Below are 23,510 nucleotides of genomic sequence, written 5' to 3'. Positions count from 1 at the left end.
TGCAATCCTGCATAAGACAAAGACTTGGCTACACAGCAAAACTAACCACAGTGGTGGTGGTGAGTCGAAGGTCCCCTGTGCCCAAGAAGCTGTTCATCTTAAGGACTGGACCTGTACACAGGACACATGAATTGCAGGACCAGTGGAAGCAGGGAGAGAGTCGGCAGCAGCAACATCTTCTGAGAAGGAGAGAGGGAAGAAGCTGGTGACAGGGCAAGGAAGATGAACAGAGGTTGTAATTGGCTCAAGGCAACAGATGTATATATGATGTCTTATATGTGGTGAGATCAAACACGCGAGAAGCTTCATGATGCAGAATAGGAAGTCCCTGTTTTCATCAGAGAAATGTTGGATGGTATGTAAGCCTGTGGAATTTATAGGCCTGGGGACTCTACTTTGGGTGGTTCCCCAGCGACTGCTGCTTTGACAATATAAAGCTGACTGGAACATCACAACTGGTGTGGTTAATTGAAGAAAATCCATCACACTTATCTTCTATGAATCTGTCCTATCTTCTTTTAAAGTTGTCCAGTTTTTGAGAAGGGAAATTGATTGCATGTGTACTATACTGCATTTTCATAATAGATGCATAATGTATCCAAATGCAACCTTGGAACAAAAAGTTTCTGTATATCCCCACCTTCTAGTGGAATGCCAGCCAGTCAGCCATGCCCTCTTCCAGGTTATCTATTCCACCAGCACCATGGGTTTTCCGTGTAAGCTGCTGAACATGCTTTACCTTCATTGGGCTGTGTCCCTCCCCCCCCCCAATACACACTCTTTGTAGGTGTTTATTTGTACTTTTGCAGACTTCAGGGTTCCTCTCGCCAGTGCTGGATTTAGCAGAATGTAGGCAGTTCCCCCGCACAGGTGCCAAGCCGAGGGAGCTCAAAATAATAACAACAAATAAATAAATATTATGAAAATAAGAAATATTTAGGAGGAGTGCCAAAAGTTGTCCTGCCTCAGGACATCATATTACCAAAATCTGCACCTGCTCTGACCATGCCAATACCACCATCTTATTTCTTGATGGCTCTGTTTTGACTACATAGCCAGTGGCACTCACCACCCGACTTGCAACTGGGTTTCAAATTTTATTGCTTTTGTGCTATTTTAGCACTGCTTTGCTTGACAACTGGTAGATTTTCAGTGGGTTTTCTTTCCTGCTTTTTTAATATATTGCTATGCTGTTTTGCAAGCATTTGTAGAAAAGCAGGATGAAAATAATGAAAAAGAACAAATGAATGCATACGATAATGAGAGCTTTTCTATCTGCATTGTTACATGATTGTGCTGTCATAACACCCCCCTTCCCCTTTGGGTTGTTTGGTGGGTTGGCGTATATTGTTTTAGAGGTTAAAGTTTAGACACAGAAGTGGAAACAACAGGCTGGATGCAAAACTCACCCTCGTTGAAAAAGCCAGAGGCTTCGGACTCCATGCCCCCAGAATCTTCCTTAGCTGATATGATGCTGAATGACAGGGCTGGGAGTTGGAGGGGACTTTGGAAGGAGGTCATGAAAGTAGCACTGGTTAGAAGGGATGGGGGGGGGAGGGAAGACATTTGTTCTTTTGCTGCTGTCGGTTATCCTCGTGGCATTTTTGCAATATTTATTAGGAATATTTCTTTAGAGGGGAGTAATAGTCTCTTTATTTACAAATAGCCGCAGCCTCATACCCAACATTGCTCAGTAATTCTAAGATACAAAACAAAACAAATCAGTGCCATTTTGAAATGTTCAGTCCATCATCGCAATTCAAAATGGGATCCAATTGTATCCAAACACAGGCATAAAACCAGCTCCTTGTTCTCAGGAACCATCATGCAAAAGATACTTACAATGATGTGGGTTTCTGGGGTCTGGATGATGCCCAATCCTTCCAATTCTTGGAGTCCTTCACCCAGGGAGGGTTAGAATCTAACAGAGGAGGTTGCTGAGCTAGTCAGCTAAGTTTTCTAGTAAGACAATTACCTTATCTGGCCACTTATATGCCCTCATCAGCACCCAAAAGAAGGAGCTCAGTTGCAAGAGCTACAACTAAGTGATGGGGCCCTCCAGGCTAATGGGTGGGCCTTTCCTCCATCCTGCACCACCTAGCTGCCAACTAGGAGAACAATGGCATGCATAGCATGTGGGGGCCAAGCTGGAAGCAGGCTGGAGGATGGAGAAACAGATACCTGCTTGCTCTGCGCTGGATCCAAAGCTGCGACTAATGGAGAAGCAACATCTTTTGGGGTGTTAATGCTGTGAGTCCCTCCACCTGATGCTCAGGTTATAGATATTTGTAAATGAAATTATACATCCTAAAGACACCGCAGTCTCCGCTGACCTTCAGTCCAAGGAAACTGAACTTGAGTACCATATTTTTTGCTCTATAAGACGCACCAGACCATAAGACGCACCTAGTTTTTGGAGGAGGAAAATAAGAAAAAATATATTCTGAATCCCAGAAGCCAGAACAGCAAGAGGGATCGCTGCGCAGTGAAAGCAGCAATCCCTCTTGCTGTTCTGGCTTCTGGGATAGCTGCGCAGCCGGCACTCGCGCCATAAGACCCACACACATTTCCCCTTCCTTTTTAGGAGGGGAAAAGTGAGTCTTATAGAGCAAAAAATACGTAAGTGCCTGAAACAGCTGGGTTCTGTCTCTGCTTGGAGAGTGGGGTGGCATGGAACAATATCTCAAGAGGTGTCCAAATGCAAAGCGAACAGATGAACAACTTTCCAAAATATAAGGTAGACTAAGTGGATGGACAAGGCATGGGCTCCTCCAAGGCTGCAGATCCACCACTCTGAATCAGCTGGCTTCTGAATGCAGCCTTCATACTCCCACCCTGTGCATCACTGGATGCCCACAGTGAAGCAGGCACAATTTGCTCATGCCCCACACTATGACGGGCGAACACGGCGCTTTGTGTAACTTGTTCTATTTTATTGGAAATATAACACCTTGTTCCATTAAAAATGACTGCATGAATAAACCCTGCTTTACTCAGAACATTTCAAAAATTATGGCTGTCATCCAATTAAAGAAATAGTGGTCTCTGGATTGTATGAATTATTGAATTTGCATATGTGTAAAATAGTCTGAAGGGAGGAAAAATTGTTTTTCTAGATTTGCTGTCACCTTGGAAGATGAGAGCAAAGCTTGCCCTCTGCTAAGATGACGACAAATCTAACAAAAGAAAATACTTGTTTTTCTTCAGAGGGGGAGAGAGACAGCTTCTTGCCATCTGCAGTTTTTATAAGTAAAGGTAGACAATAAAATAAAATCTGCTACCATTAATTGCAGATACCTGTTTTGTTGATTGAAAATGAATTGCACTAATTAAGCATGACAGTTCTCATTTTAATGTCCACAAAGCAGATTTCCCAGTCCTGGAAAGCACAGGAACTACACCACACAGGTTCTCACAGATGGCATGGAAAGGTTTAAATACAAAGAAAAGGCCTCCAGGCTTGGAAGTTTGCTTTGTCCATAGAGCCTGGAAGGAAGGCAGGAGAGATCCTGATGGGTTTCACAGAAACCATGACCTGCTCCGGCTGGCAAGGATCTGCACTGAGACGAAAATTTAGCAGCCACAATAACTCAGCTGTGGAACACAGGAAGCTGCCTTATACAGAGTCAGACCTTCCAGGTGGAAAAATCAAAATTAGAAACAGAATTGTTAGAACCCAAAACTAAGACTTTGTCAAAGATGTATAACCTGCTGTTGAAATGGAATACTCAGGATGAAACGGTGAAATCTGTGATGATTAAATGGGCACAAGACATTGGACATAACATAATGATGGCTGACTGGGAACAGTTATGGACCACAGGTATGAAGTTTACGGCATGTAATGCCTTAAGAGAGAATATTATGAAAATGATATACAGGTGGTACATAACCCCAGTCAAGCTTGCAAAAATCTACCATTTGCCTGATAACAAATGTTGGAAATGTAAAGAAACTGAAGGTACATTCTTTCACCTTTGGTGGACGTGCCCAAGGATTAAGGCTTTCTGGGAGATGATATATAATGAATTGAAAAAGGTATTTAAATATACCTTCTTGAAGAAACCAGAGGCCTTTCTCCTGGGCATAGTCGGCCAATCGGTGTTAAAGAAGGACAGAACTTTCTTTATGTATGCTACAACAGCAGCAAGAATACTTATTGCAAAGTATTGGAAGACACAAGACTTGCCCACTCTGGAAGAATGGCAGATGAAAATGATGGACTACATGGAATTGGCGGAAATGACTGGCAGAATCCGAGACCAGGGAGAAGAGTCGGTGGAAGAAGATTGGAAGAAATTTAAAGACTATTTACAGAAATATTGCAAAAATAATGAATGTTAGAATGATGTTGGATTGAAGTTAAGTGGTTTCTAGCTGTAAGGGTTTAAAAGAATATGGAAAAATTGGATTTTTAATAGGTAAAAATTTAATGTTATAATATATTAAGATTAAAGATCAGGATAATAAGGAGGGAAAGGAATTGCTGAACTAATAAATTGAACTGGAATACAAAAAAGGGAGGTATGAGGAGGTCCGGGAAACAAGTAAATGAAAGATAAGTGACGAAAAGATGGAATTATTTTCAACTGTTTTTTATTTTGTATTTTTTCTCTTTTTTCCATTATGTAATATTGTGAAAACTTCAATAAATATTTATATACAGAGCCAGACCACTGGCCCATCGAGCTCAGCACTGTCTACCCAAACTTGCAGCAGCTCACCAGGATTTCAGGCTGTCTCTCTTGGAGATGCTGGAACCTGGGAACTTCTGCTTGCAAAGCCTTTCCAGCTGTGGTTAAGGGGGCAACTCTGGCATTCCAGGTGGAAGCCAAGAAGGTCTGTATTCTGCCTACCTTACGTCCTGCCTCCAAGTGCCAGGGCAGTCACTGAACTGATCAGATTTCCTCCTCCTGGTCAGCTGGTCTTCAAGGTACACCCATAAGCATTTCAGATCCCATTTATCTTCCTATAGACCAGGCATGTCCAAAGTCCAGCCTGGGGGCCTAATCCGGCCCACTTGTCGATTTAATCCAGCCCCTGTGGCAATTTATTTCCTGGTGTATAATTGTTTAAAAAGCTGCATAACTTCAATCCTAAAAAAGTCAACAATTTTGGTTCCAGTTACAGATAGGTAGCCGTGTTGGTCTGCCATAGTCAAAATAAAAAAATTCCTTCCAGTAGCACCTTAAAGACCAACTAAGTTAGTTCTTGGTATCTGAAGAAGTGTGCATGCACACGAAAGCTCATACCAAGAACTAACTTAGTTGGTCTTTAAGGTGCTACTGGAAGGAATTTTTTTATTTTAACAATTTTGGTGTTAAATCTTTTAAAGAAAGCTCAACAAACTTGGGTAGCCAGCTGTTGTTGGACTACAACTCCCATCATCCCTAGTTAGCAGGACCAGTGGTCAGGGATGATGGGAGTTGAAGTCCAACAACAGCTGGCTACCCAAGTTTGAGAAACATTGGATTAAAGGGAAGGGTTTGCTATTCAGAGTGCATTGCAGCGAATAAAAGACCCTTTTGGGTCCCTTCCAACTCTACGATTCCATAATGTAGATGTATCCAAAGAGAACCAGCAGCTAAAAGCTAGTAAAATATGACCATGGAAGATGCTACAGAGTGAATATGAATGCTACCTTATATTGTGTAACTTAGAGCTGTCAGTTCTTGGAGTAATGTATAATTTCTGCAGCCTCTCCCCTCCCCCCTCCAATCTGTATCTGAAATTCTTTCAGCCACCTTGATTCTGGGACCCTACTGCCCAAGACATCTTACCTGTCCTTGGCATGTTGCAAACCTTTCTTTCTCAAGGACCCATGTAAAGTTTGGCTCTTAGCCAGTCAGACAACTTTCCCTTCCCTCACACAAATCTGACTACAAGCATTCTGACAGCTTTGTTCCCTGGAAACAAGCCCTCCAGACTGCCATACCAGCTCAGCCAGTCCATGTCAGAGGCTTCCCTAGCACAGTATCAATTATCAGCACAGGCAAAAATAAAGGAGGACACAGAGGAGTGAAGAATGCTACTTGGGGTCTCAGAAAAGAAAGACCTGGACTCTCATCTGAGCAACAGTAAAAAGCTACTGAAGTCAAGGTGGATTAAAAAAAAACAAAAACTTTATTCAAATTCTAACCTACATAATTCATTTTTTGTACTTGATTCCACCTCCGCTCCTGATTCTAATACACTCCCTTGGGGGAGAATGGAGATTGCCAAAAGGAAACATATCAATTTCCAGGGATGGGTTGCTGTGCTCTAAATCAACAAGTTTTATGCTTTCATTGACCACCTTATTGACATGGCATCCAGTGCAGCCAGCTTTCTGCGTGAGAGAATGTCACACCTTAATTAAACCAATGGGTTTTTTAGATTTCAGCAAGTTATTAGCCTCAGTCTCTGCTTGGAGGCAGAGTGCGAATCTAATGCCTGTTATCAAGCTGGAGGCCTTCATCGTCACATCAACGAACAGATTATGCTTTGCATTCATAAATATGTAATGAAAGGACACTGCAATGACTTCAGCCTCCTCCACATGGCAGAGATGTTCTTCATCTTGTCCTCCGATCAAACTGAGGAAGTAATGAGTATGTGCAGGTCACAGCTGGGGGCATGTCATGAATTTCAACCCCAGAATGTCCTCATCTGTGTCTGTCTGAAGGGCTCCTACACTGCACTGGCCTTCCTGGTGACCTGCATCTAAAATCAAGGACCACAGATGGAAATTTCAAATCATTTGACATTGCTTTCAGATACAGGACTTTAACTACAGTCTGGTCACACATCCAACTCAGAATCAGCAAGCGATGAGAGAATTTCCTGAAGTGAGTGATGTATGTGGCATGAGGAATGTACTAGATCTATGCATGTTGAGACAAAATCCCCTTTGAGTTGAGTAAATAACTGTGCCAATTCACTTCAATAGAAGGTTTTCTTGTACAGTGGTACCTCAGGTTACTGACACTTCTGGTTACAGACGCTTCTGGTTACAGACTCCGCTAACCCAGAAATAGTACCTCAGGTTAAGAACTTTTCTTCAGGATGAGAACAGAAATTGCGCGGCAGCAGCGGGAGGCCCCATTAGCTAAAGTGGTACCTCAGGTACCTTAGGAGAAAGATGGTGGGGTATAAATGAAATAAATAAGTGTAGACACTCGCTACAATCAGAGCTGATGGTTAACACAAATGTGATTTCTGCTGAGATCTGGGAGCCTGCATAGCAGGGCAACAAACGTCTCCTGAAGAGCTGACTTGCAAGAGGTGCCCTCCTGGGTTATAGCTGTTTCTCCTACGTGCCATATATTTAGTTGGTAACGGACACACTCCTGCTGCCTCACATCTTGACTTTGTTCCCGGCTCTCACTATGTAAGTGATACAACTGTACAGCTCGAATGGGTCCCAAGGGCCATCTAGTCCAACCGCCTGCAATGCATGTGCCCCAGACCCTGAGAGCCTGACTGGTCTTTCTTTGGAACTTGATCTTGTCTCTTTGGCACTATCCCCTGCCTCCAGCCCCTGGCCTGGAACGGCCCCTGCTGAAACGATGCTGTTTTGGGACTGAACAGTGAGTTCAGTGAGTTGACTTATCTCTGGACCAGCAACCCTCCAGCATCTGCCTCCTACATTGGAAGTGCTCTCATACCACTTTAACAGCCATGGATTCACCCAAAGAATCCTGGGAGTTCTACTGAGCTACAATTCCCAGAGTTCCATGGAAAAACATATTATTAAACCACTCTGGGAATTGTAGCTCTGTGAGGGGAATAGGGTGGTGGTTTTTCTAATGACTCTCGGCACCCTTAACAACTTACAATTCCTAGGATTCTTTGAGGGAGAGGATGTGTTCTGAATGTGCTTTAAAGGTATGGTTTGTACACAGTTTCAGATGACGGGGCTCTATCTCTTTGGCTTTGTGTCCTGCACACTTAGAGCTCAGAAGAGGGAACCTGAGGAAAGGATATGTTGTACAACAGAGGAGTGCTTTGCACAGAACAGCCAGTCTCCAAAACTCACAATGGGAACCTGAGTACATGACTCACACTTTTCTGCCTAGATCCCTAACAGTTACTCCCAACAGCAGTACTGTAGCAAGAATATATTTCTCTTAATATACTCATTTTTGTGCGCATCTTCCCCTCTAAACAGTTTTATAAGCCATTTCTTCAAATTTAATATATCTCTGTATGTTATTTACACTAATATATGAACATTCCCCCTAATATACGTTTTTAAAGATGCATTTCTGGTTGGATAACTACGTCATAAAAATTTAAGAAGTACCAATTTCACAGGATAGCTCTGTTTCAGTCTGCATAGCGGTTCAGAAGGTGTGCAAACTGAACTACTTTCTCCCCCATCCTCACCTTGAGCTGGACCTGGAAATGGAGCCTGAGCCCTGAGTGAAAGTCACATAAGCATTGGACCAAAATGCTTAGTCCCAGTTAGTGGCCTGGGTGCTGCACTGGGAATAACCTGCAGTTGCCAAACTCTTCTCCAAAGGCAGCCTAGTGTATAACACATTGCAGCAGTCTAACCAGGAAGCTGGCAAAGGAGGACTCCTTTGGGGGAATGTGCAGGGTATAAATCTAAGAAAAAACAACTACCTCACTCAAGTCCTGCTTTACGAACATTTGCTATGTGAAAATTCACTTAATCTGAACACAAGAAATTAGTACCCAAACCTTGTTAAATGCACCGTAAATTCAGAAATGCAGAGACCATTTCCTGGTTAGCTGAGGAAAGGAGGGAGGGAAGGTGAGTCTTTGGACAAATCAGAGAGGATTTTTCTGGGCTTTCCTGTTTGTTTGTTTGTTTGTTTGTTTGTTTGTTTTGCTTTTGGGAGTCAAAATTTCGTGGTCGGAAATGTATTAGAAAATTTCCCATAGGAATCAATGGAAATAATCAACTCGTTATATGAACACTTGACCCAAGGAACAATTTCCAGGGAACACATTAGGTTGTCTTTCCTCACAGTGAATCACAAGAAGAAGAAGAAGTATGATTATTGCTTCCAATGCTACCATTGTGGTGCCTTACAGGTTAGAAACTTAGAATTGTAGAGTTGGAAGGGAACCAAAGGGTCATCTCGTCTGACCCCCATGCAAACTTACCTGGATTCACTTAACATAAGGCACATAACTACTAATGTGGCTGTGTGTCCTGAACATGCAGTGCCCGGAGATGGCAAGATGAAGCTACTCCTGGGAATAATGAGACAGGTTTCACCTACCCCTAATAAAGATCACATTATAAAGCTCAGCCTGCAAAAGAAGAGTACATGGCTTCAGTCCAGACCTCTGCATGCTTCTGGGAGCACACATAGATCAGCTGTTAAACTAGCCTTCAGTATTGGGACGCGGCAGCTTGCACATCCCAAGAAGTTCTCTCCATTATAATGCATGGGAAGCTCTTGTAAATGGGGGCGAGGGGCTCCATGAAGACAAGAGAGAAGGGGCCCCTGAATGAGAGCAGCAGGCTTCACGTTTAACAACCATCTCCCGACATTCCCTGTCCCCACCGACCAGTTGATTTATGTGCCTCATATTTCACTACAGCAAATCAGAGAGGCAGGAAATAGAATGCTGGAAAGCATTGCAATATCCACAGTGACATCTGAAATCCAGTTATAAAAACCAACATCTAAAATGCAAGCTGCGGACTCACTAAAATGCTTCAACTAAGGCAGATAATCAGATTGGTTATGGGAACAATGTTTGCTAAGCACAGAAAGATGGATCATGACGGTAATAAATTGGCTGCCGAGGAAACGAGCCAATTTCTCTGAGCTGAATGAAAATATGATGTCAAAGCAAATGACCTTCTGGTAATGAAAACTGGTAATATCTCCATTTCTGGGGGCGGGTGTCAGGGGGCACTTGTCTCCAAGGCATGAGCAGAGTTGTTTGGGCATCCAAACCAGTGCGCCACAAGTTATGGATGGTGGAGCAGGTCCTCTGAGAAGTAGCCAGGGATCCCAAGCATGATCTTACGTTGATTTAATGGGGCATCTAAATTTATTTTTAATAGTATTCATTTATCCATACATACATACATTCATTCCATTGCATCTTACCACTGAGAAGCTCAAGATCGTACAAACGTCTCTCTCTTTTCCTGTTTAATAACAAACAAACAACAACAACCTGCCCGTCTGGCTGGGTTTCCCAGCCACTCTTAACATAATAAAACATCAAACTAATAATCATAATTTTATTATTTATTTTATCCTCAGATACCCAACAGACAGTGACAGCCTCAAGGTCACCCAGCAAGCTTCATGGCTGAATTTGAACCCTGGTCTTCCAGGTCATAGTCCAACACTCTAAACCCACTGGTTCCCTAGGTGGACAGTGCTGCCCCCTGGGGACCAGTGGAATTCACCTAGGGAGTGTTAAGAGGCAAGAAGGCAGCAAGAAGGTGCTGGACGTACAAATGACTAGCAGACTTTGAAAAGTTGGTATAGAGACAGTCAAATAAACCTGCAGTTTGGGAGCAAGGATAAAACATGCAATGGTGGCAATGCTCTAAAATCTAACCCTTCTGGAGAGCAGTCATACAAGAGATATGCAAAATAACTAAACAGGTATTAGAACTCACCCCAGAACTGGCCCTACTGAACATCTTCCAATATCACAGTGACCACTCACATTATACAGAGCTTATAACCTATCTACTTTCAGCAGCCAGAAGACTCATAGCCAGACGCTGGAGAGACCTGTCAGGAGTAAACATGGACCAATGGTCTCAAATTGTATGGGAAATGGCCTTACTAGAAAAGCTAACCAATAAACTGAAACTGACACTGGGACAAATAGAAGAGGATGCCTTCACCCTAGTATGGCTCCCCTTTATCACATACACAGCCCAACAAGACAACAACAAGAATCCACCGACAGCATATGAATCAATCTGGCTTCCCTGACCCAACAAGCCCTCCCCCGACTCACAAATGCAGCCAACGACAGACAACCAACCACACCCTGGACTCCCCCAATCCCTCTCACTACCAGGGAAATGTAATAAGCAAATAGAAAGAGAAGCTACCCAGTTGACGCTGACACAAAACCCCACACATACACTATACAAAGCCTCACCACCCCACCTCTCCTCTCTCCCCTCTTCTTCCCCAACCTTAGACTGTACTCGACACTAATGTCTCACAACAAACGTAACTGATGTGTAAGAAAGACTGCACAACCTGAAAAAGAGAGAGAAGGCATGTACTTTTGTAAACCAAGAAAAGATCTCAAATAAATAAATAAATAAATAAATAAATAAATAAATAAATAAATAAATAAATAAATGCAAGCCTTTCACCAGCTCTCTGCAACCATGTGCTTTACTTATCCATCACCCTGCTTCGAAATATTATGACATATCCACTGCCAGTGAAAGTGCCCCTAGTGAACCTCCTTTTGCAAAATGCACAGCTTGCCATGTTTGTGTCAAGAAATTTATCACTGAATTAGCAGCAGTGTGTCCAAATGGGGAAAAGAATGTCTAGCAATCGTATTTTCCTTGGAATCAACCAGCATAAAAGAGGCCAAATTTCTATCTCAGTTGACACAATGCTCATAAACCACTGAGAACCATTTTAAAGAAGCTGTTATTGTCCAGTCCAAAATGATTCCAGCACATGCAACACTATCCCTTAGGCTTAGAAGCACCATCTTAAAGAAGAAGAAAAGAAAGAAATCAGATGCTTATAGAGAATTTGCTGTACAAGTCACACTGGCTGCAGGAAATATAGACAGACAAACGAGACTGTGAAATATTCAACTGACTTGAAGCATAGGAAGTTCCAGAGGAGAAAGAAGGCATTAATCAAAACACCCCAAAGTCTCTTACCAGGACAAGATTTATAAAGCTACATAACTGGACAATGAGCTACAAATCCTGATATCTGCCATTTTAGCAGGACAGCCAAACCCCCAGCAAGTGTTATTGTTGCAAGGATGACCTCAGTGTCTAAGATGGCATCGTATTTACATGGAACTGCATGTCAGAAAAAGTGATGCTCCCACAGATTCCCAATCAGGTCAGGTAAAGCAGTCACAGAGAATATGCAACACTGCTAAACAGACTTTGGATCCAAATGGGAACAGACCTCTTTGTGGAGAGTGACAGTACTGTTTGAACCCAATGGATTTCAGAGAAGATTTGGGATTTCAGAGAAGCTGCTGGATATCCCCAGAGTAACTGCAGGAAACAAAGGGCTGAACTAGATGTAGCAATATTCATTACTCAGGGGAAACTGAGGCACTGCAACATGACTGGAGGGTGACCAAGGCGATAAAGGGTCTGAAAACCAAACCTTATGAGAAACAGTTGAGAGAACTGAGCATGTTTAGACAGGAGAAGAAAAGACTGAGAGGAAATATGAGAGCCATCTTCAAATATCTGAAGGGCTGTCTCATGGAAGATGGAGCGAGCTCGTTTTCTGCTGCTCCAGAGGGCAGGGCCTGAACCAATGGAATCAAATGACAAGAAAGGAGATTCTCACTAAAAATTAAGAACTTTCTGACCATCTCAGAATGTGGTGGACCCTTTTTCACTGGAGGTTTTTAAACAGAGCTTTGATGGCCATCTGTCAGGGATTCTTTAGCTGTGATCCAACATTGCAGGGGGTTGGACTAAATCAGTGTTGGCCAAACTTGGCCCTCCAGCTGTTTTGGACTACAACTCCCATCATCCCAAGCTAACAGGCCCAGTGGTCAGGGATGATGGGAATTGTAGTCCCAAAACAGCTGGAGGGCCAGGTTTGGCCAACACTGGACAAAATGATCCTTGGGGTCCCTTCCAGCTCTACAGTTCTGTCATTCTATGGCTATGCTGCTCTGATGGGCACAGGGGAAGGGACCACAATTCTGCCAGGCCCTCTTGGCTGTGGTATGGAAGATGCTGCTTTCCCAGACTCATCTGAGGGCTCCCCACCCCTGAGAAAAATTGTGTGCTATCTTTAAAGGGCCTGTGATCAGTTCTGCAGCCACATGCTTCTTCATGACTGTAGAACAAATGCAAAATGCAGCTTCTGGGGTAGCATCTTCAGACTTTGGAGGTGATTGGAGAATCACATCCTCAGGCCAGGAAGTGCAGGAGGAGGTGCTGAGGGCTCCCCCACCCCTCAAAAAAAGGTAAAGTGACTGTAGAATTGTGTGGATTGGAGCCTTCCTCCAGTTGACATTGGGAACCTGAGCATGATTCTACCCTAGGACTTCTTCATGCAGCACACAGTTAAACTATGGAACTCCCTCCTACAGGAAGCAGTGATGGCCCCCAACTTGGATGTCTTTAAAAGAGGATGAGACAAATTCATGGAGGACAAGACCATCAATGGCTATAAGTCATAATCAGGACTCTGCTGGATTGGGACAATGTCATGAGTTCTCTCCACAACCCAAGGATGATTCTATTGCAAAGAAAACACAAGAACTCACGTTATTTGATAGGTCTGAGTTGTATTTTCTGGCCAGTCCACCAGACACACCACTCGGCCGGGGAGCTCGGCTGTTGTTGCGTAGTAGCCTTGTGGGAATGACAGCAATAAAGCCAGGAACCAGATGACACAGATGACGACCTTGGTGGCTGAGGCAGATAGCCTTGGTTGCAGCGGGCGGATAATGGCCATATACCTGAAAGAGGGAGAAATTAAAATGTAGGAGCCGAAAGTAAAAAAGGAGAAGGGGCTCCCCACCCCCACCCCATATGTTTTCCCCAATTCTTTAAAGCCAACTTAGCCAACCAGGTGCCCCCCAGATTTGTCGCACTACAACTGCTCTCCACTCCAGACAGCGTGGCCATATGAAGTTGGGATTGATGGGAGCCGTAGTCTAAAGCACCTGGAGGGCACCAGGTTGTGGAAGGCTGACCTAAGGAATGGCGATGTTGGAAGATTCACAACAGATAGAAGAAAGTCCTTCTTCACACAGCACATAGTTAAACTATGGCACTTGTTCCCACAGGAGGAAGTGATGGTTGCCAACCTGGATGGCTTCAAAAGAGGATTGAACAAATTCAGGGAGGAGAAGGCTTTCCATGGCTACTAGCAAGTGGCTCTGCTCTGCCTCCACAGCTGGAGGCAACAATGCTTCTGAATATCAGTTTCTGGAAACCACAGGAGGGGAGAGGACTCAGGTCCTGATAGCAAGTTTCCCACTGGAGCTCCTAGTTGGTCCCTGTGAGAGCAGGATTCTGGACTAGATGGGCCCTTGGCCTGATCCAGCAGGCTCATAGTGTTGTTATGATGCAGCCTTCCTCAGTCACCCTCTATTTCCTGAGGGGAAATCCAAGGGAACATGGAGTAGGATCTTTTCTGTATTGGCACCCAATATCAGTGTTTCCTGATCCTGATAGAGGCAGCAGAAAGTTAGCGCATCAATTCCACCTATGCTGTCAGATTGGAAAGGTTACCTGTTTTTAAAATGTTCCAAAATCTTTATGAAGCCAATACCTTTCCAAGAACAACCCAAATGTCCTAGAATTGTGTGCAAGCTTTTCAGTTCCCCAGAACTCTTCATCAGGCTAGATGAAAGGAAGTAAGGAGCAGGAGTAAAGAGACAAAAATGACTGGTTGTGCATCATCTGTATCTGCCCAAAGGTCTCTTTAGAAGGAGCAGCAGCAGTTTTCATACCCCCCCCCAAAGAAAAAACCAAAACCATCTACAGTGGTACCTTGGGTTAAGAACTTAATTCGTTCCGGAGGTCTGTTCTTAATCTGAAACTGTTCTTAACCTGAGGTACCACTTTAGCTAATGGGGCCTCCTGCTGCTGCTGCTGCCGCTGCGCCGCCACCACACGATTTCTGTTCTCATCCTGAAGCAAAGTTCTTAACCCAAGGTATTATTTCTGGGTTAGCGGAGTCTGTAACCTGAAGCATCTAACCTGAAGCGTCTGTAACCGGAGGTACCACTATACTTAATTTGTATCTAGCTGAAGTCTAGTGTGTGCTTTTTGAGCGGAGTGAGCCAGATGCCTCTGGATCCCCACATAAAAAGAACAGGTGAGCCACAGCTCAGCAGGGCCAGCCCATGACTCTCTCCGCTCCATGCAGAGGAGTCAAGCTGACCGGCAGCTGACTCTAACTTCAACACTGTTGAACAAGGAGCATCTGCTACCTCACCTGAGGCAGCAGGTGAGTTCAGGGTGGTCAGCACAGTCCATGCAGCATTCCCAGGTCTCCCCTCCAACAGAGGGGGTGGCTGAGGGGAGCTCAGGAGGAGCAAGCAGGGGGCAGCTGACCCCCAGCAGATACCACCTGAGCCAACTGACTCACCCTAACCAATGGCCAGCTGTGCAGCTCAGCAGACCAAAGCAGAGCATGAGGATTTGTGGGCACTGTGTTGCTGACTGCATTATAGGAAATAAAGCTTTTCTGAGCTGATGTGCTGTGCAGTGCTATAACCTTCCGAATCCTCCTTGGCAATGTGTCAGCTTAGCCAGTTGTTGCTCTCCTTGCCTTGGCAGCTCGTGTGATACCCAAGCAAAGGCCAAAGAGTCACATGAGTGAGATGTCAAAGAAAGGCAGGGGCCACTGCTAAGAAGGCCCTCTGCCTGGTTCCCTGTAACTTCACATCTCGCAGTGGGGGAAGACATTCAGAACCGGACCTCGGTCTCCAGGCTGAAGGGTGGAGGTGGAGACCAGGTATACAAAGCTGAGGCCATTTAGGGCTTTAAAGGTCAGCACCAAGAACATCAGAGGAGCTGGCTGGATCAAGCCAACAGCCCGTCTGGTCCAGCATCCTGCCCTCATAGTGCCCAACCAGATGCCTTTTTGGAAACTGGAAAGCAAGACCTGAGCCCAAGAGCAGCCCTCTCCCTTCCTCTGGTTTCCAGCAACTGGTATTCAGAAGCATTCCTGCATCTGACCATGGAGACAGAGCAGAGCCATCACGGCTAGTAGCCACTGCTTGCTGTATCCTCCTCCATAAATTTGTCCAGCCCTCTATTTGGTCACCATCATTGCCTCCTGTGAGAGCGAGTCCCATAGTTTTACTATGCATTGTGTGAAGAAGTACATTTTTATTATTTGTCCTGTCTTCCAGCATACACAGCTGTTCCTCTGCAGTCTGCCCAGGGTGGCAAACACATCCACAATAAAACTTTTTTTAAAGCATTCTAAAAGCAGTTATAACATTCTAAACACAATCACAGGTTAGCAAACCCACTAAACAAAGTAACTCTGAGCAAGAATCTTCCATTGGACCTTAATAGTTGGTGGGAGCTTAGGTGTCAGGCTCATGTTGAGTGATGGTTTGGAACACACAGTTGTGGTGACCGTTCCCAGTCCGCCCTCCTCAGCAGTGACCTGCACCTACTCAGTGATGGGAACAGGCAGGGCCCCACCTTCCAGAGGACTCCAGATCTTGAGCGATGAGTGAATAGAGCTGTATTTATCAGCAGGACTGAAACAGAATGGGCCCACTGCCAAGCACGAAAACTTAACACTCCAGATATTTCCACCTCAATTAAAAGAGGAACGACACATAAAGCGACACCACTTTTTCTTCTTTTACTATTACATTGTGGCTTTTCAGATATTTCCATGACAACAAAGCATTTCTCAAGTTCAACATGGCGCCCAGATGGTCCTTAGCACAAGAGGAAAACAATTGGAAAGAACTGAGTTGTTTGTTGTTTTCCGAAGGGTGACTGTAGAGCTAAACGAAGGCCTCATTCCAGCCTCAATGAAGGCAAGGAGAGGGGCGCAATAAGCACATCTGACATTTTTATGAGATGCCATCCATCCCAAAGGGTCCTGAAATGTTCACAGACAAAAGGCCACATGTAAAGGCTATTTGTCCACAAGGGTGAACAGGAATGAGCAGACTAAACTCCACCACACCCATCACAAGAGCTGGATCAGGCCAATGACCCATCTAGACCAGCACCCTGTTCTCACAGTGGCCAGCCAGATGCCTATGGGAAATCTCAAGGAGGATTCACAAGAGCCCCGTCTCCTCCTGTGGTTTCTGGCGGCTGGTATTCAGAAGCATTTCTGCCTCCAGCTGCAAAAGGAGAGGCCTGAGATTGTGTGAGAAATTTAGCAAGTATTTGCAGCAGCCTTCCCCAACCTGGTGCCCTCCAGGTGTTTCTGCTTCCAGTTCCCATCAGCCCCAGGCAGCATGGCTGTGCTCCCATTGGCTCTTCTTATGGTTGTGCTGGCTGGGGCTCATGGGAGTTGATGTCGAAAAACATCTGGAGGGCACCAGGTTGCCAAAGGCTGACCTATGGTTTTCTCTGCCTGTGGTGCTGGATGCACACACCCAGAGGAGTCTTGAAAATATAAAACATTAGGAGAATAAAATCTTCACGAGGAAACTGTGTGATGCTTCATTAGAGGTTATTGCTGAAATGTCAGGAGAGGGAGAGCACAAATGGAGCAAGTCCCTTTTCCCTTGTCATGCAATCAGTTTCTCATGAAAGTTACGAGTTGTGGAATGGGCCATCGCTTGTGTGCAAACTACAGAAAAGGAAACAATTGAAAGTCAGCTGTGATAAACAGCCTTTCTAAGCCACTGGGAGAATTTTTACAGCCTGACTCCCATGTCAGATTTATAGGCTATCAAGCTGGGGAACAGCCTCGCGCAGCAGCCATCCAATTAAATTATGAAAGCCCAGCCCTAAATGGACTTAGTCGTAAGTCCCCTTGATTTCCATGGTGTTGACTCAAGAGGAAGTGCACTGGGAATCGCAGTCAAACACTCCCGAGGCCTATTCCACACCAGCTGTGCATCATTTAATTACCGGTATGTCTGCCGCTTGAAATGTTCTCTGAATATTTGGGGAGAGAAGTCACAGCACACAGCTGAACCCTGAAGCATTTTTCACTCCCTTGCCAGGGCCTTGCAAAAGAAGAAAAAACCTCTCACAACAAGCTCAGACTCCATTAGGCCAAGAGACCTCACAATCCAGACGTACCCAGGTCCTGAATGCTGCTTTCATAGAATCATATACTGTAGTTGGAAGGGACCCCTAGGGTCATCTAGTCCAACCCCCTGCAATGCTGGCATCTCAGCTAAAGCATCCATGACAGATGGCTATCCAACCTCTGTTTGAAAACCTCCAAGGAAGGGGAGTCCACCACCTCCCGTGGGAGTTTGTTCCACTGCTGAACGGCTCTTACTGTCAGAAAGTTTTTCTGAATGTTTAGTTGGGATCTCCTTTCTTGTCACTTGAAGCCATTGGTTTGAGTCCTACCCTCAAGAGCAGGAGAAAACAAGCTTGCTTCCTCCTCCATGTGACAGCCCTTAAGATATTTGAAAATGGCCATCATATCTCCTCTCAGTCTCCTCTTTTCCAGGCTAAACATACACAGCTCCTTCAAGTGCTGCTCGCAAGGCTTAGTTTCCAGACCCTTGATCATCTTTGTTGCCCTCCTCTGCACACCTTCCAGCTTGTCAATGTCCTTCTTAAATTGTGTGCCCAGAAATGGACACAGTATTCCAGGTGTGGTTTGACCAGGCAGAATAGAGTGGGACTATTACTTCCCTGAATCTGGACACTAGACTTCTGTTGTCGCAGCCTAAAATCACATTAGCTTTTTTTGCTGCTGCATCACCCTGTTGACTCATGTTAAGCTTGTGGTCCACCAAGACCCCTAGAGCAGTGTTTCCCAACCACTGTTCCGCGGCACACTAGTGTGCTGCGAGATGTTGCCTGGTGTGCCGCAAGATGTTGCCTGGAGGGAGGCGGGCGAGTCCGGCAGCGAGAGGCGGGGCGGCGGCGGCGAGGAGAGGCCGCCCAGCGCGGGGCTCTCGCCTGCCTGGCTGCCTGCGAGCTCGGCGGGCAGAGCCTCCGTCCGCAGCGCCCGCCTCGCAGCTCTCATTCCCTGCCAAAGCTCACCCAGCCAAGCCGCGCTCTCCTTCCTGCCTCGCTTTGCTGCCTCCTCACCCCCACCCCCAAAGCTTGGAGGTTCCCCGGCAAGGGGGAGGGGAAAAAATTGAAAGTTACACTTTCGTGCGTCCCTCCCGGCGTGACGCTGCGCGCTGACGTCACGGGGCTGTAATGGTGGTGTGCCTCGAGATTTTTTTCATCAAACAAGTGTGCCTTTGCCCAAAAAGGTTGGGAAACACTGTCCTAGACCCTTTTCACATGTACTCTGAGTTTCAACCCTTCCTTCTCCTCTGCTGCCCTCTTCCGCCTCTCCTGCTGGGATTCTCAACCTCAGGTTTCCTCTTGCACCTTTTGAAATGTTCTTCAAGACTTAACTTTTCCCCTCTGGTTTTTCCTCCTTCATATTTGTCTTTCGTTTGCATATTTTTATTGTTTACCGAGGCCTTTAATAAAATAAGAACACCTGCTGGATCAGGCCAATGGCCTACCTCACCCAGCACCCTGTTCTCTCAGGGGCCAACCAGATGGGAAGCCCACTGGGAAGCCCACAAGCACAGAGCCACTGTCTCCTCCTGCAGCTTCCAGCCACTGGCATTCAGAAGCCTCACTGTCTCTGGCCATGGAGGCAGAACACAGGCCTCATGGCTAGCAGACACTGATAGCCTTCTCCTCCATGAGTCTGTCCAATCCTCTTTTAAAACCATCCAAGGCTTCAGATGTGAGCCATTTGTTTTGACCGTTTAGGCTACTTTTCGTCCTGACAGTTAATGCAGCTGGAATTATTGTATTGTTATTGTCTTGTGAATGGGGCTTATTTTAATCCCCCCAAGATGTTTTCATGATAGGTGCTTGAGAAATAAAAGGGCACCCTCTCTTTCCTCGGCTCCCTTTTCTTCCATCCAAAAGGTCCATGATGACTCACATCCTTCTCTTCTGCTGCTGCCTCCTCAGAGCTCCAGTGGGCGGGCAGAGCATCTCCAAGTGGAGCACTGCACATCCCAGAAATGTGGGGGCGGACTCAATGGCGACAAAGGATCCATGCCCAACTGGCAGGGAGAAAAAGCCACAGAGGTGTGGGGTGTGGGGGCGTCCCCAAGCAGGGAACCAAAGGAGAGCCAAGAGGCCTGAGGAGCTGACAAGCTAAAACAACATAGCAGAAACACTTGGAAAGTCAGGAGTCAGAAATCAAGCAAGAGTGCAATGAGCAAGCTAGTCGGGAGGAGAGATGGACAAAAGGTCACAGAGTGGATAGGAAGCATCTGGCACAGAGTGGATAGGATGCATCTGGAAGACTGCGGGTTGGGGGGGCTGAACACAAGGGCATTAAGAGTGATAGAGAGGAGAAAGGGAAGAGTGTGTGCTATGAAGAAATGGTTCAGAACGTAAGAAGAGCCCGCTGGATCAGGCCAATGGGCCATCTAGGCCAGTATCTTGTTCTCACAGGGGCCAACCAGAAGAGAAGCTGAGCATGCAAGTACTCTCGCCTCCTGCAGGGGGAACTGAAGCTGTGGAGGCAGAGCAGAGCCATCCTAGCTAGGAGCCATTGATGGCCCTCTCCTCCAGGGATTTGTCTCATCCTCTTCTAAAGCCATCCAAAGCCCTCACCGCCTCCTGTGGGAGGGAGTTCCATAGTCTGTGCAGCATGAAGAAGTGCTTTCTTTTACTGGGAGAAGGTGGAGGAGGGTGAATATGTGGGAGAGAAAGGGGGTAATGGAAATATCCTGGAGGTGAGTAAAAAAGTGTTGAGGTGCTATAAACACTTGAGTGAAAAGAATGGAAATCAGGTGGTGGCAGTGAAAGAACTGTGACTGATGGAGGAGCTGTCAGAGGAGTCATTTGGCAAGCTCTGACTAGGAGAGAAGAGTCCTAAGGGAACATTGACGCATCTGAGGGCCATTTCTACAGGGTCAGTTAAGTATAATTCAGGTAGGTAGCTGTGTTGGTCTGATGTAGTCTATATATATGTGTGTGTGTGTGGTGTGTGTGTGTGTGTGTGTGTGTGTGTAAATGTCCAGTAGCACCTTAGAGACCAACTAAGTTTGTTCTTGGTATAAGCTTTCGTGTGCATGTACACTTCTTCAGATACACTGCAACAGAAGTCAACAGACTCTTATATATAGGTGGGAGGGTGGGGTGGGGTTTTTCTCAGGAGGGTAGTAGGAGATGGGTGATTGATTCAATGGGTATGGTAAACCTGTTGATGACTGTTAACAATTGCAATTTGTCCTACAGGAAAAAAACAAGGGATAGTATGCAGATGATTAGCATATATAATGAGACAGGAATCCAATATCTCTGTTAAGACCAGGTCTCTCTATAGTTTTCAGTTTAGGTTTAGTGATAAGTTGTACCGTAATTCAGCAACTTCCCTTTCAAGTCTGTTTCTGAAATTCTTTTGTAATAAGATAGCTGCTTTGAGAGCCTGTATTGATCTCACACAATTTAATTCACACAGATATGGGGAAATGCTTATTTATTTATGTTTTAACTTGGGAGCTGTATGTGATGACTAGAGGTGTTCTGTTATTTTCTTTTTTGGGTCTGTCTTGCAGCAAGTTCTCTCTGGGTATCAGTCTGGCTCTGTTGATCTGAACACCTCTAGTCATCACATACAGCTCCCAAGTTAAAACAGTACAACGCATCATCAGAGATCTACAACCTCTCCTGGACAATGACAGTTCTCTTTCTCAAGCTCTGGGAGGAAGACCTTTCATTGCCTACAGACAGCCACCCAATCTTAAACAACTCCTAACCCACAATAATACTACAACCAGACTTAACACAGACACTGGCACCAGAGCCTGCAATAAACCCAGATGCCAACTTTGCTGCCACATACACCCGGACAACACCATTACTGGCCCCAACAACATCACACATACCATCTCGGGACTATTTAATTGCTCATCGTCTAACATTGTGTATGCCATCAAATGCCAACAGTGTCCTTCAGCTCTCTATATTGGACAAACAGGCCAAACCTTACGCCAAAGAATAAACGGACATAAATCTGACATCAAGAATCACAGAACAGAGAAACCAGTAGGAGAACACTTCAATCTCCCAGGACATTCTATACAAGATCTCAAAGTAGCTGTTTTACTACAAAGGAATTTCAGAAATAGACTGGAAAGAGAAGCTGCTGAATTACAACTCATTACCAAACTTAAAACCATGAAAAGACCTGGACTGAACAAAGACATTGGATTCTTATCTCACTATACATGACTAAACCATTTCTCACCTTCCCACCCCTTGCCTTTTCCTGTAAGACCTATTACAGTCGTTAAGAGTCGTCAAGAGGCTCTCTCAGCTATCTGCCAATCTCCCATTCGCACCCTCCCTTCTGAGTAACACCCCTCCCCACCTTCTCCTTAAAGTGTTACTGATTATGTGTTGGTTGTTTTCTAGCTCTATCCTGAATGCAACTTTTGATCATGTGATGAGGCTGTTGCCTTGCAAATCCGCCATCTTGAAAGGGTGGTGGCTTTTCTTTCTCTGAATCCCACACAGAACAAAAGGATGTCAATGGCTCTCCAAGATCTGCATAGCCTTAAGCAGGGGAAGGCAGGCTGGAAGAGGGGAGAGAGAGAGAGACACCTTTTAATTATTGGAGTTGTATTTTATTTCTAAGATTCTGGGCCTGTGCTGGACAGCACAATACATTGTATGAATATGTTGGATGTATCATTTGATGTTTCTGTTTTGTTTTGGAGATTTCAGTAATATCTAACGGGTCTGGACAATGCTTCATTTCCAAAAGGAGTCAGTGATGGTGCCCTAAAGGCTAAGTGATGGGCCTTTTCTCCACCCTCCTCCTCCAGCTGCTACCTAGGAGAAAAATAGCTGGGGTGTTTGTGTACAGTGGTGCCTCGCAAGACGAAAAGAATCTGTTCTGTGATTCTCTTCGTCTAGCGGTTTTTTGTCTTGCGATGCAAGCCCATTGACGGATTAGCGGATTAGCGCTATTAGCACTATTAGCGGCTTTTAGCGGCTTATCTGCTGATCGGATCAGCTGATAAGTGGCTTAGCGGCTTAGAAAAAGGGGGGGAGGGGAAAAAACCAGCAGGAACTCGCAAGACATTGTCGTCTTGCGAAGCAAGCCCATAGGAAATTCGTTTTGCGAAGCACCTCCAAAACGGAAAACTCTTTCGTCTAGCGAGTTTTCCGTCTTGCGAGGCATTCGTCTTGCGGGGCACCACTGTATAAGGGGATGAGCTGGAAGAAGGCTGGGAGCTGGAGACACAAAGACCTGCTTGCTCTGTGCTGGATCCAAAGTTGTGACCAATGGAGAGGCAAGATCTGTTGGGGTGTTATCGCTGTGAGTCCCTCCACCTTATATGTGTGTAAATAAAACCATATATCCTAAAAACAACCACAGTTTCCTCATTCCAAGGAAACCAGAACTGGGTAAGTAGCTGGATTCTCTCACTACTCAGAGATTGGGGTGGCATGTAAGAGCATGTCTCTGGTGCCTGGTGGTGAGAAGAGCCTTGATCTCATCAGAGTGAGAGGGTCACTAGTTGTCCCTGGCATAGAAGAGACAAGCCAGTGCTCTGGAGACACTTGGAACCCCCAGAGATGAAGAGGGGAAACTGTTTCTCACAACTAGCATGTTTCCTTGTCCTTCCTCATTTCCAAGCAGCACTACAGAGGAAAGATCCCAAAATACCCT

General features: G+C 45.4%; 1 protein-coding gene and 1 long non-coding RNA gene across 2 annotated transcripts in view; both read right to left on the bottom strand.

Moving 5' to 3' along the window:
- The window catches only part of TACR1 (tachykinin receptor 1), a 56,774-nt gene that overhangs the window by 19,152 nt on the left and 14,112 nt on the right, over positions 1-23,510 (bottom strand). Inside the window, exon 2 of the mRNA XM_081200988.1 lies at positions 13,441-13,635. Coding sequence (XP_081057114.1) covers positions 13,441-13,635 — 195 coding nt within the window. The remainder of the gene's footprint in view (positions 1-13,440; positions 13,636-23,510) is intronic.
- On the bottom strand, positions 3,330-5,098 carry LOC308590809. Its single transcript, XR_014009909.1, has 2 exons — positions 4,675-5,098; positions 3,330-3,632 (listed from the first exon to the last, which is right to left on the bottom strand). It is a non-coding gene; the product is annotated as an uncharacterized lncRNA (long non-coding RNA).

This window comes from Podarcis bocagei, assembly GCF_964188305.1.
Source record: "Podarcis bocagei genome assembly, chromosome: 7".
Taxonomy (NCBI): Eukaryota; Metazoa; Chordata; class Lepidosauria; order Squamata; family Lacertidae; genus Podarcis; species Podarcis bocagei.
This window is presented reverse-complemented; position numbering and strand designations above follow the sequence as displayed.